This window comes from Histoplasma capsulatum, assembly GCF_000150115.1.
Source record: "Histoplasma capsulatum G186AR genomic scaffold supercont2.8, whole genome shotgun sequence".
NCBI lineage: Eukaryota > Fungi > Ascomycota > Eurotiomycetes > Onygenales > Ajellomycetaceae > Histoplasma > Histoplasma capsulatum.
Genome location: NW_025544808.1, coordinates 87,439 through 100,521, shown reverse-complemented (window position 1 = coordinate 100,521; position 13,083 = coordinate 87,439). Strand labels below are relative to the sequence as shown.

The window sequence follows — 13,083 nt, the reverse complement described above, 5'->3', positions numbered from 1 at the left end:
ATTCTGACTCACGCGGAGACCATCGATAATGACTCGATTGTGGCTTATCCTCCCTGACTCACTAGTCGTGGTAGTTGGCGACTGTTTTAAATATCTAACTATCAAGAAATTTATCTCGGCGGGTGCAATAGGAACTTTCCGAGATAAAAAGGTGATAAAAGTGACCGAGATGACGCTAATCCTCTATTGGAAGAAAACCCCGCGCTAGCTGTTTTAAGTTCGGGTCGGATACATAGTAAATCCGATATCCATCAATGTTTTAAAAAGTCCAGCAGATCAAGCGATGATGTCTGAGACTGCGCATGTTGTTTTTTGCCTGCTGCCAGGGCAGCCATGAGCCCTTGCTGTTTGCGTATTTTGGCTCTCCTTTTGCTGTTGTGATTGTCCGTAGATTTTTGTAACGTAGTGGTGGATGTGGATTCAATGCCCTGTATCGGGGCATCGACTCTAGCTGATTGAATGGACGTTTGAGCTGAGGGTGCAGCTGCTCCCAGGCGAGGTTTCCTGGGATTTAAAGGTTTGATATTACCCTTCGAAGTTAGGATTTTCTGGCGATGGCATCGTAGACACTTATATATAACAATAGGAGAGGGCTCCGTTGACGAGGCTTCCTTTTTGGGGCGTTTCAGCACACCATTGTGGTTTTTGAGAGCTATGGTCTTTGAAGAATCAGCGGTTCTGGCAGTACCGCAGGCGCCACAAAATTCACGGTGCTGGGCAACGGACAACAGCTTCAACTCGTCGCGAAGGAGCTGGTTGTGGACGGACAATAGGTGAGAGGAGGTGGAAGGGCTTTGAGCAGCTAGGTACTGGGCGGAAGATTTCAAAAATTTTAGCTGCGTTGTAGATACTGATGATGGCATATTGAAGTGATTATTGAAGTGAAACACCTCAACTACATTTCTCGAACGCGATATCTGCGGAATCAAACATAGGAGGGATCCAATGAGATTTCAACGAGTAGAAGAAAAGTCGTTGTTTCGTTGTTGTTGAGGCGCCGGAACAGATTACTAATCATCGGGTTTAACTGTTGGCCCTAGGCTGCCTATCACGGACTAGCGCACCGCACATATATGCCTCAGCTGCCTGCATGCTAATACAACCACTTAGACGTCCCACAGGTTATAGCCCGGATTGCTTGTTTTTTTATTAAACCTTCCACTGCCCATCTAACGTCTCGCGAACTGCTACGCTGATCAGCAGAAGGGATCCTGACGAAGGCTAGAAGAGCTTTGATCGCGGGAAAAAGATTAAAATTTGATTGATATAGGGGGGAGAATGCCTCCTAGAACTCGAGCTACCATGGGGATGGATACCCCAGCTAGCAATGATGATATTGAATACGAACCTACCACTACCCCTGGGCCACCGGGCCCAACACCAACAACCGATATCTTGATACAGATGATGATGGGATATTTGAAAAAGCAAGATGAATATTTGAAAAAGCAAGATGAATGTCTGAAGAGAATGAATGAATATTGGGATAGAAGGATGGGAAAATCCTTACAAAAATCAGCTGAAAACTCTGATTCTCTGTCAAGAGATCAAGAGGATATCAAACAAGGGGAGGATGAGATGGAACTGGCTACACAAGCCACTGTCACTGCTCCTCCATCTACTGAAGAACCCTCTGAAGAACCAACCATCAAAGAACCCCCTGCAAGAATCACCAAAGAACCCCCAATGAAAACCATCAAAGAACCTCCTATAAGAACCACCATGATGAGATTGGCCATTAAGAATACCACCACCAATACCACCACCACCACCACTGCCATCAAAGAACTTTTCAAACATCGATACTACTACCACGAACCGAAGCCTCACAGATGCCGAAAGGGTGAAGGATAGAAGGATAAAAGGATATAAAGAATAGCTTGATTTGATTGATTTCATGTATAATAGGATTTCTAGATAGATAGATATCTGTACGGCTGCTAGTCCGAGGGGAGGTGTTGGCCCTAGGCTGCCTATCACGGACTAGCGCACCGCACATATATGCCTCAGCTGCCTGCATGCTAATACAACCACTTAGACGTCCCACATTAACTAACCCAGTTCGTCCGGTTGCAAAGGAGTTGAATTGACACTTACGAGTATTCTTCGCGAAGAGGCTTGCAAGCAAACGACACGAACGAGCTTAGAGTACGGCCAACTGCTCAATCCTTTGGGCGACAAACTGCTGAGCCGCATGCTAGCTCGTTGGAAAATAAGTGTGCTGCTACAATGGTGCAACTTTGGGCTTCCGCCTCAGTGCCAAAGTCGGTGGGGATTGAGCCTTTCCCACACCTGATTTTTGAATTGTTCACTAATGGCCAGCATCTGAGGTTGGTTTCAACGGTTTCCACAGGTTAGAAGTCCACTGTGCGCAGGCTATGCTAGACAGCTAACTCAGATACTGAATTCACTGGTGTCTTACCCGCGAGTTAGTGATGAGTCCGAAAAGGGTCCAGTTTGCCTGAATACTTGTAGTCTCGTTCCAGCACATTTGATAAGGGGCCTGCCAGCCTGGGTCCTGAGGGAAAAGGAGTGTCCTTATTTCTTAATCTCCGACTTGGTTACCGCCTTATCGTCACTGACTCCAGCTTTGGCCAGAACAAATACCGAAAATTTTGGTGTGACAGACGGCGGGATGGAACCAACAACTCCCTAGTTGGCGGATTACTAGCATGTTGTTCTCGGAGGCTGCTAGAGCGTCTTTTTATCATCGGTGCGGGCCTGGGTAGCTGAAGCCTGGGCAAGGTCACTGGACGCTTTCGATATTTGCCTCCGCGCAACGCGACTCGCTACAAGTCTTCAGTTTGTATTGTCATTTCGATTCCGGTGTATATCTACGAGGTACATACTGGTAGTCACCGATTAATTTCCAGGTTGATTACAACGTGCAATATGTGAGGTGGAGACTGGACATAGCTTTGACTGTATGTGGGGTAGAAGCGAGCAGCCCAAAATTCTGTCGGATCATAGTAGCGTCGTTTTTAATATCCACTGCACAGTAAATCTTGGCTGGAAAGCTTTCGGCGTTGGTTTTCACGTTGACCTTAGGGTACATCCACATTTCCACAGCGTATATGCTTTTGATGAGGGGTGATATTGCCACAATCTCAGCTCCTTATTCTGAAGCAATTCTACTCCTCACCAAATCTTCTAAGCTTTATCCCAAATTGTTGCTGATGGTGACTCAGGTCACCCTTCTCCCGGGTGAGGATTTTCGATAAGTTGGCAATGGGGTTCCCTTTTTTAAGGATATCCTCTAACTACCGAGTGAACTAACTAACTAATCATCTCAAACTGACTCTTCAAAAATATTATTGGTCATACTGGTACACTCATTCTCCACTGCGAACATACCATCAACAATATCTACCCCAGAATTGAGGGTTCAGTGGCGATATTTCCAGAGAAGAAAACTCGGACAATTCATGGATTTTTTTCAGTAGAAAGGGTGGATTGCCAAATGATCACAGAGTTATCGAAAAGTTTCAGTACTCAGAAAAATTGAAGACAGATAGGCAAATACCCTCGCTCAAATTCAAAGGAGAAAAAATAAAAAAATAAAAACAATAAAAACAATAAAAATAAATTCTCGTCATTAGAGAGCCATGGGAGTTGCATCCCGCCGACAATTCGTTACAATTTGTTGACAAGCCGTTGAAGCAATGAATGAACTTCGAGCTTGCTGAACCTCTTTGCCATGTGGACATGCTAATGAAGACCTCCCCACGGGGATCCAGGGGAATTGAAGAGGCGAGAAGTGGACAGCACTCCTCGGCGAACCAGCAACCACGCTTCCGTGCATTATCAGGAGGGGCGAATGCGAATGAACCCATACTGGGGTTTGACTCTGTTATGCTACCAATCGGTGTCAACCATTGCATCCACAATAACACCTTCTCGGCTGGAATCTGAATATTCCTGAGGATGTATCACTTTACCCGCGGCTCTGGATCGTTTCCCCACAAATGTATACTTTATGTAGTGGGCCGGCCCAAAATGTCATGACACACCCCATGCGGGGGATATTCTTATCGTTATATAATTCCACGAAATCCTCACGCCAAATGCGAGGGACATTGCGGGTAATGGGCTTAAATTGTGCCCATAAATCCACCCCTTCTCGCTGAAAAGGCATAATATCCTTTTTTTATTTCCCCGTCAACTCGGCTGCCAAACAATGTCTGGTGATATAGAGAAAGCCCCGGACAGGGTCTCCGTTGACTATATCAACGATACAACAAAGCAGAACTATGACATCGATGTCGACGAGATTTACACATACGCGGAGCAGAGGAAAATAGTCCACCGTGTCGACCGCCGGCTCGTGACTATGTGTGGCCTGGGCTACTGCATCAGCTTGATGGATCGGACGAACTTGTCAGTTGCAGCCGTCGCCGGAATGAACGTAGAACTTGACTTGAATATTGGCTTTCGATACGTTTGTGCCCCTTTATTGATTGAATCCAGTTTCGTTTTTGTTCCATTTTACTAATCTCGCGTCTTGCTTCCACGTAGTCCCTTGTCGCTCTGGTCTTCTTCACCACGTATATTGTTTTTCAGCCTCCAATGACAGCGGTTATTCGCAAGATCGGGCCAAGGAACTTCATTAGTTTTATTGTGTTCACATGGGGAATATGTTTGATTGTAGGTATCATTGACACATCCCCATTTAATCGAAAACCGTTGAATGTGGTTTATCTTGTGTAGCAATATTAACATACATTTGTCCGGACTAGGGTTTTGGTTTGTGCAAGAATTGGGAACAACTTACAGCCCTCAGAGCACTTCTGGGAGTCCTGGAAGCCGGCTTTTTCCCGGGTAGCGTGTATCTTCTGTCGACTTGGTACTCGAGATATGAAGTTCAGAAGCGGTATTCGATTTTCTACCTGATCGGTTGCGTGGCTGCCGCACTTTCAGGTATCCTCGCGTTTGGATTCAGCCAGATGGCTGGTATTCAAGGAATGGGTGGCTGGAGATGGATTTTTATTTTGCAAGGTCTTGTAAGTAATAGAAACTGGGCTCTCCTCTGCTTACCATTTTCTCTGTTTCGTATACCACCGACAAGCTAACAAGTTTCTAATAGTTAACCATTGCTGTTGCTATTCTCATTTTTATATTCATCGTCGACTTTCCCGACAAGGCTCATAAAGCCTGGAAATTCCTGACCCAGGACGAATGTGCCTTCATCATTCGGCGATTGAACAAGGACAGAGGTGATGCCGATGTTGAACCATTTACCCTTAAAAGATTCCTCCGTCCTGCGCTGGACTTGAAAATCTGGGGCTTCGGCATGATATTTTTGTATGCATTCTGCGAGTCATTCTTTTTGTCTTTTCTGAATAGACCGCTTGTTACTAACCGAAAGCCCGACTGCAGCTGCCTGACCACAGTCACCTACGCCATCGCCTATTTCCTTCCCATCATCCTCCACAACAACATGGGCTTTGGTGTTGGCGCATCCCAGTGCCTCGTCGCACCGCCGTATGTCCTGGCGGGAATTCTCATGTTCTCAACCTCCTGGGTGGCAGACAAATATAAAATGCGAGCGCCTGTTCTCGTTTTCAACAGTCTCGTTTCCATAATCGGGTTACCAATCATGGGATTTGCAGAAGGCAATGCCGTGCGTTATTTTGGAGTGTTCCTGACGACCGCGGGTGTCAATGCCAACATTCCATGTTCTCTCGCGTACCAGGCCAATAACATTCGTGGTCAGTGGACGAGAGCGCTAGCTAGTTCCACACTTGTAGCGATGGGCGGGATTGGAGGTATCGCAGGTAGTTTGGTATTCAGGTCGCAGGATGCGCCCCAATACATCCCCGGTATTTATGCAGCCATCGCGTGAGTTTTTCCTCATCCCCACTACAGAAAACACGATAGTGAAGAGATCGATTCTCAAAGGGGAACACTACTCGGCTAACTTGAACTGCCTTTCCACATCTGTAGCTGTCAACTTCTTCTCCTTATTATTGTTGCCATGTTGAGCTTTTATTTCTGGAGGTGCAATAAGAAAGCAGACCGTGGAGAAATGATCATCGAGGGATCTCCTACTTTCCGATATACAATATAAATAGATCCAAACGGCAGGGCATGACAATGATAGCCAGCCACCCACTGCTGGCGTCTGGTCGGCGAGATTGCCTCCGGAATTTTTCGTTTTTTCATTTTTTGGAACTGTGGATTTTCTAGGGCGATCCGGGGATTGTGAGGCTGGATAGATATTGAGGAATAATTTTCCGTTTCCATTTCAGCAGCGGGTTATTGAATACAGGTGCGATGGGCGTGGGTCTGGTTTCCCTTTAGGATTTGGCCAGTTTGGGGGGACCCTCATTTTATTGTTTTTCACATAGCTTATTATATATCCATGTTTAATTTTCCAAATCATGGGAATGTAGTGATTCCTTGGCTTCCCTTGCAGCCTTTTTGCTGGCAATCGGGGTTCGCTACGAAGGTTTTCGTGGCATAATGGGTTAGTGTTGAAAATATCTTGGTTCCAATGAATGTATTCTTGAAACCCCCCTCCCTTACGAAGCGTTGGGTGGTGCCTCAATAGTTTGGCATCCGCCAGCTCCATAGTTATACCATTTGGCCAGTTGAGGTGGAAATGGGTTCCTGATCATATATCCGTGAGTAAAACATCATGAAAACGTTAAAGGTGATAACTGATTGCTGGTAGGAATTTCAGAAACGGCCTTTGCTCTGCATGGTTTTGTGATATAATGATGTCTCTTGTTGTAGGTGTACCAAGTGTCAGCGAAGGGCAGTATGTCGCGGGTTTGGCAAGGCCACAATCATTTTTCTTTGCATAGCAGCGAGATGCCGAAAGACAGTGACGGGGGTATGAAAAGGGATGGCCTGAAAGATGAAACCGGCTCAATGGCCCGGATCGACACCGTTCATATGCGGCTACCAGACAGAGTAACAGTAGGGGTAAATTATAATGTAAGGGACTCATTCGGTTCCTAACTTGGTGTGTTCGATCTTTGGTTGCTCTAGGGGGTATTCCTTTCGTGGAGTTGAAATCGGGATGCTCAAGAACGATTATCTTTCTTGCTCTAGAGTAAGAGGTGTGGCCTGATCAGCTTCCAGCAGCGTCGTCCGCATGTTATGTGCTGAACAGGGAACAAAGACGCTGGATAGATATTCGTAATTGGCAAAAAGGGGGATGACTGGCTCGTATCGGGTTTGTTCGTAGTCATCAGAGGAAGAAGTTCCCTGCAAAATACATTTTGACCGACATTGGGTAGGTCTCTGAGCTTTCGGTACTCTGCTTCCCTGTCACCATCACAAGGATTTCTAAATTTTTTTTTTTTTCATTTTTTTCCCAAGTGGGGAGCATGTGAAAGGGGGGTTTTTTTTTTGATGCAACTCTTAAATCTTCGGATTTGATCCCCGATCATTCACGGTTGGCTAGGGTGCGGCGATGCTTGGATCCGAAAACCTAAGGTATTTGCTCCCAGGTTCCATCGCGGTGGAAAGAATGCTAGCTAGTAGTGGAAAGCCAGCTCGCGACCGCAGTGTAGCATGGCAGAATGGCATGTTGCATCCGAAACACGGGCCTTCAATAGGCGCGTATGCAATAAGTGTGGTACATTCTAGAGAAAAGCTTATTTTATCAGAATCAAGGAAGCAAGCTGAGTGAGAATGAAGGAGTACCAGGGTGGCGAATTAATGGTGGGTGATGGCAGAGCGCGATGTGAGTAATTCTCAAGGGTAGATATTCCGATAGAAGCACTCAGGTGGTGATGGTGAATTGGCAACTTTCTTTCTTGGAGAAGGAAATATCAGGAAATCTGATCTGGATGTTGATGGCGGTTGAGTTTTGTCATCAACTTAGGCCTCATATTTTCCATTTCCGGCAATTGCCAGCTCAACAACCAGGATGCTCTGAATCCGTTTTCCTCAGACACCTCGTCTCCTGGCCCCTGTCCGTTCACATGCCAGCACTAGCAAGCTCATATTGGGAATCTCAATGGACTGTTGGCATACAAAAAGAGGAGTTGTCAACTCGTGGACCACTAAGGCCATTTTACCCCCGAAGTTGAACCCACCAGTGAGCAGGTCTGTTTGCCTGGACACCCTGGTTTGTCTCTCCCGACGCTCCTAATTTAGCGTCAGCTCACAAGCCACCACGATGCTACCTCCGTTCTTTGCGGTTGATCGTCAGAAATTGCCATCTTTAATGACTTTTAGCTTCGGTCATTCAGTTCGGACATTCAGTTCAGACACTCGCCAAGTACTAAAATTGGTTGGCCGCAACGCCCGCGTCTGGTGGCGCTCTTGGGCAGACTAATTAAAGCTTTCCCCACTCCTGTTAATGAACCAGCTGAAGGCTAAGTCAACATCAATCCGGAGGGATTTTGCCAATCATGGGAGATAATCAACACTCTTTCCTGTATTTTGGCATGTGATAAGAGCTGTTCAATTGGTTTTGCTGCTTAAGCTTCGTCTCATTTGGTCTTTGCAACAAAGGGAGCGCTGACTGTCCAGTAGTTGCGCTTGGGCTCTTGATCCCTTCGCTGCTTTTAGTCTGGTTCTTTGTTGATCCTGTCGATGTTCAGGGCTTTGCCCTGGTCGGATCACTGCCCGGCCTGGTGGACCTGAGCTCGCTGAACTCGGACGGTGTCGAGCGACAGACCTGCAACCGTATCTAAAAGCATCCCGGGGAGCATCTTTATCTCGTGCCAAGTTTGATCAAAGCGATTCGATTCACCACATCTGTGGAATCACTGTAATGGGCAATCTATATATCGAACTTCCCTTCTTCTTGGTCATACTACGTTCGAAAGCCTTCACATCTAGAATCGAATGCAGTTCGTCGGCTGACCTTTTTTCTTTGGTTTAGTAAGACGCATTGGGAAGGATCCTAGATCTGCGTGCTTCTTTCAGAGAGCTCAATTGCTGCCGCTTTGATTGGAGATTGACGGAAATTTTGGCACTGGTGTCGGACTTTGCTTGGTTCATGAGCATCGTCGCAAGTTGAGGTTGCATCAACCTTCACCCACTCAAAGGCCACGAGGTGAATAAATGAATCGAGCAAAATAGGTCAAAATGCGCGAGGCTGCTCACACCGTTTTGGGTGCTGCTGGCACGATGACATCCCTGTGCGTGCTGTCATGGAGGATAATGGGCTGGCCGGCCCCGCCATCTGCTAGCAGGAATTTTCTCTACAAGGGCATTTCCCCGCCTGGTCCCTGAACCTCGTCCCGCTCTCATGGAATCGCTCTGAAACCCGTTATTACTCCGTGTTCAATTTCCCCTTTTCTACCATCGCGAATACATCGGGATGAAGAATGTCTAGAGGTAATGGGTGCGAAAATCATGGCTACGTTCCAGTGCACGAGATAGCACGACTGCAGAAATAGGCTCGACTTTGGTGTCTCGAGATGATCAATCGATACATCCATGCCTTGATCCTTATGCGCATGGCACTAAAAGGCACACCCTAGTGCAGTGGCACCAATCCTTGATTATTCAGTCTGTGTGACCCTGTCTCCAAACATTTCTAATGGGTTGCACACGTCCACAGAATACATAAGAAAGACCTTATGTCCCCGTATCCGTTTCGCTTTTCTGATTGTTTTTTTATTTTATTTCATTTTATTTCACTTAGCCTGCAAGTTACGCGCTGGTACTCTTTCGCAGTTTCTTCGCTTTTCGTGCCCCCTTTTCCTCCAATCCATTCCCACGGCACAACTGCAAAGGTCCCTGGGTGCAGCTTAAATTCCCTCACAATGGCGGGCACCACTGATGTCTCCCGCGTGGAGGCTCCCGTCACAGTGAAAGCGTACCTTATGTGTGCTTTCGCTGCGTTTGGCGGTATCTTCTTCGGTTTTGACTCCGGGTACATCAACGGAGTGATGGGCATGCCATATTTTATCGAATTATTTACCGGACTCAAACAATCGGACTTCCCCCCCGGATCTTCCGAATTCACCCTCCCTTCGTGGAAGAAATCGCTGATTACGTCAATTCTGTCTGCCGGAACCTTTTTTGGTGCAATCATCGCTGGGGATCTTGCCGATTTCATTGGCCGTCGGACGACGGTTGTTGCGGGCTGTGGTGTGTTCATTCTGGGGGTTATACTTCAAACAGCATCTACAGGCTTGGGGTTGCTTGTGGCTGGTCGTCTAATTGCTGGATTCGGCGTTGGTTTCGTCTCCGCTATAATTATTCTATATATGTCCGAGATTGCACCCAAGAAGGTTCGAGGTGCAATTGTGTCTGGCTACCAGTTCTGTATCACCCTCGGCCTGCTCCTTGCTTCCTGTGTCAATTATGGGACTCAGAATCGAAAAGATACTGGTTCCTATCGTATTCCGATTGGCCTCCAAATGCTCTGGGCCATCATTCTAGGGACTGGTCTCATGATGTTGCCCGAGTCACCACGTTACTTTGTGAAGAAAGGAAACCATAAACGAGCGGGCGAAGTTCTTTCCCGGTTACGAGGCTATCCTTCGGATTCGGATTACATTCAGGAGGAGCTGGCTGAAATCATAGCAAACCATGAATACGAACTCCAAGTCGTTCCGCAAGGAAGCTACTTCAATTCTTGGCTTAATTGCTTCCGTGGCAGCTTGTTTAAACCTTCCAGTAACCTGCGCCGTACCATCTTGGGAACCTCCTTGCAGATGATGCAACAGTGGACTGGCATCAACTTTATCTTTTATTTTGGAACGACATTCTTCCAGACTCTCGGCACCATCGACGATCCGTTCCTCATCGGACTCGTTACTACCCTTGTCAACGTGTGCTCGACTCCAATCTCCTTCTGGACCATCGAAAAATTCGGTCGTCGGCCCTTGCTCATTTGGGGTGCTGTCGGCATGTTTGTTTGCGAGTTTATCGTTGCGATCATGGGTGTCTCCGCTGGTGACAACCCCCAGGTGGTCAAAGCGATGATCGCGTTTATATGTATCTATATTTTCTTCTTCGCCAGCACCTGGGGCCCCGGTGCATGGGTCGTCATTGGCGAAATCTTTCCGCTTCCAATGCGTTCCCGTGGTGTCGGTCTTTCGACAGCCTCTAACTGGCTGTGGAACTGCGTACGTCACTCCGTTCAACATATATTTCAAACTAATTTCCCAGTCCCCTTCACTGACTAACATGGACTGAGATACTATTAACAGATCATCGCCGTCATCACTCCGTATCTTGTCGGAACCGATAAAGGCAACTTGGGTACCAACGTCTTCTGGTTGTGGGGCTCCCTCTGCGTCTGCTGTTTCATATATGCCTACTTCCTCGTGCCTGAAAGTAAGGGGCTCACTCTCGAACAAGTCGACCGTATGATGGAAGAGACTACTCCTCGTACATCCGCCAAATGGGTTCCCCACTCCACTTTCGCCGCAGAGATGGGTCTAACTGAAAAGAACGTGGCGTTGGAGGAGGTTCAGGTCTCCACAGATAAGGGACATGTTTAGTGGAAAGTCACAAGATGTTCCGCAGAACAATCCTAACAACTACATAAGCCACGGCGTTCCCTATTCCTACACATCCATTAATTTTCTTCCCTGAAATTCTCTGAATGCTTGTTAGCTTTCGAATTCAAGTCCCGCTTCCCGCTTCTTATGGGCTTTCCTATGTTTTACGCCAGATCACATATAACTACCCTGTAATTCGTTGATGTACCAGCCTGGCGAGGTCTCATATGGGTGGAAAGTGGACAAACACGCTGTAAACGAATGAGTAACGTGAGTGGGAAACAATCTATGCATTTACTGTACATACGTGTGGCGACATTTTGCTTCCTCCGCATGCACATAATACGAATATACCCTTTAAGCATACAATTTCTTTTTAAACTGCCAACGCACACCACTTGAATTTACGGTAGCCCAGTTCAGAGCTCCAATCTGCAGGAATTGAACAGCAATACCCATATCATATTCTGATCTGTATTGTTGAAGTATTCCGTCTCCAGGAGACGCATAATTCCAATCTGGAGTTTGCTAACGGAATTCCGCGTATCAACACAGACAGCATAGTAATACGCAACTTTTCCCACCCCTCGGTCTTCAAACAAGACACAATGGGGAAATGAAGAAACTAAGCCTCACAACAAACGGATGAGAGAGGCGGAACAAAAGCGGAGCAAACCCACGTTGCAAGTTGTGCAAACGGGAATAGGTAGTTCGATATGATCCGCGCCAGGCGCAGAATGGTCCAGCCCTCGACCACCACGAGAGCACAGGGTCTTTTAAAAACATGCAAAATACTTTCCATCCTCTGTGACAGTCTATGGATGTTTCTTTTCTACACCTTCTATTATTCAAATGATCATACACGGCATCATCGATGACTTTCTTCGTCTGAGAAAAATTGGGCTGGAGCAGAAAGATTGCGGCATCTACATAGTAGATTATAGTTGCTCTATATTCTCATATCAATACATTAATGGATGAAAAACGAATGCACTCCTGCGCCCTGGGCACGTAGAACATCAGACAACTGACATCAAGGTGAGTTATTCTTGTGTTGCTTTTCTATCCCGAATCACAAAACAATAAGACGTTATGTTTAAACATTTACTTCATCCATCCTACTCACTCCAACAACCTCATAAACACCCCTTGCAACAGACTTAACACTACAGCAACGCTAATATTTCTATTTCATGCTTTATATTTCCACTTTATAGCTACAGATGATCAAAGATTCTTGCAAATTGGCACAAGCTTAGCACACACTCGCACAGCCAGACTTTCCCAATCTCCTGAATGCTAGTCAGATTGTAGTAAACCAGCTTGCTCTGCTGCTCTGCTACTCTGCTACCTATCATACCGGTCATAAACCTGCAAACACAACGTGATGAAGTGATGAATATGCTTCGGGGAGTTGGCAGCGACCTCCATCGACTTGACACCTACATTGATCGAATTGACGCTCGCATGTACCTGCTGAACGCTAATACAAAGACCAAGTAAGTCTTTTTCTCTTCAACTGTTTTGTTTTCATGCATGGCTAAGGTGATTCTAGTAACCTGTAGTGGGGTGCCAGGCACGGGTAGGCGTTTTAACTACTTGATCAAAAGATCATGCACAATAACAGCTTCCGTTGTTATTGGAGCCCGTACCCTATATATAG

The 13,083-nt window shown here is 46.5% G+C and overlaps 5 protein-coding genes across 5 annotated transcripts; 3 read left to right on the top strand and 2 right to left on the bottom strand.

The window, feature by feature from the left end:
- Window positions 1–251: 251 nt before the first annotated feature.
- HCBG_05822 (uncharacterized protein) lies at window positions 252–863 on the bottom strand (the record flags this gene model as incomplete). Its single annotated transcript, XM_045432871.1, has 1 exon — window positions 252–863. One exon carries the CDS (start codon window positions 861–863, stop codon window positions 252–254), a length of 612 nt encoding a protein of 203 aa, XP_045286039.1.
- A 1,366-nt stretch (window positions 864–2,229) lies between these two features.
- HCBG_05821 (uncharacterized protein) lies at window positions 2,230–2,733 on the top strand (the record flags this gene model as incomplete). Its single annotated transcript, XM_045432870.1, has 2 exons — window positions 2,230–2,330; window positions 2,487–2,733. The coding sequence occupies 2 exons, from the start codon at window positions 2,230–2,232 to the stop codon at window positions 2,731–2,733; spliced, it is 348 nt and encodes a 115-aa protein (XP_045286038.1).
- A 1,444-nt stretch (window positions 2,734–4,177) lies between these two features.
- On the top strand, window positions 4,178–6,067 carry HCBG_05820 (uncharacterized protein; the record flags this gene model as incomplete). The annotated part of the gene is made up of 5 exons (XM_045432869.1): window positions 4,178–4,438; window positions 4,516–4,644; window positions 4,737–5,000; window positions 5,084–5,838; window positions 5,944–6,067. 5 exons carry the CDS (start codon window positions 4,178–4,180, stop codon window positions 6,065–6,067), a joined length of 1,533 nt encoding a protein of 510 aa, XP_045286037.1.
- A 1,832-nt stretch (window positions 6,068–7,899) lies between these two features.
- HCBG_05819 (uncharacterized protein) lies at window positions 7,900–8,669 on the bottom strand (the record flags this gene model as incomplete). Its single annotated transcript, XM_045432868.1, has 3 exons — window positions 7,900–8,100; window positions 8,212–8,286; window positions 8,598–8,669. 3 exons carry the CDS (start codon window positions 8,667–8,669, stop codon window positions 7,900–7,902), a joined length of 348 nt encoding a protein of 115 aa, XP_045286036.1.
- A 1,062-nt stretch (window positions 8,670–9,731) lies between these two features.
- Window positions 9,732–11,420, top strand: HCBG_05818 (monosaccharide transporter; the record flags this gene model as incomplete). The annotated part of the gene is made up of 2 exons (XM_045432867.1): window positions 9,732–11,042; window positions 11,127–11,420. 2 exons carry the CDS (start codon window positions 9,732–9,734, stop codon window positions 11,418–11,420), a joined length of 1,605 nt encoding a protein of 534 aa, XP_045286035.1.
- Between the last annotated feature and the right edge of the window lie 1,663 nt (window positions 11,421–13,083).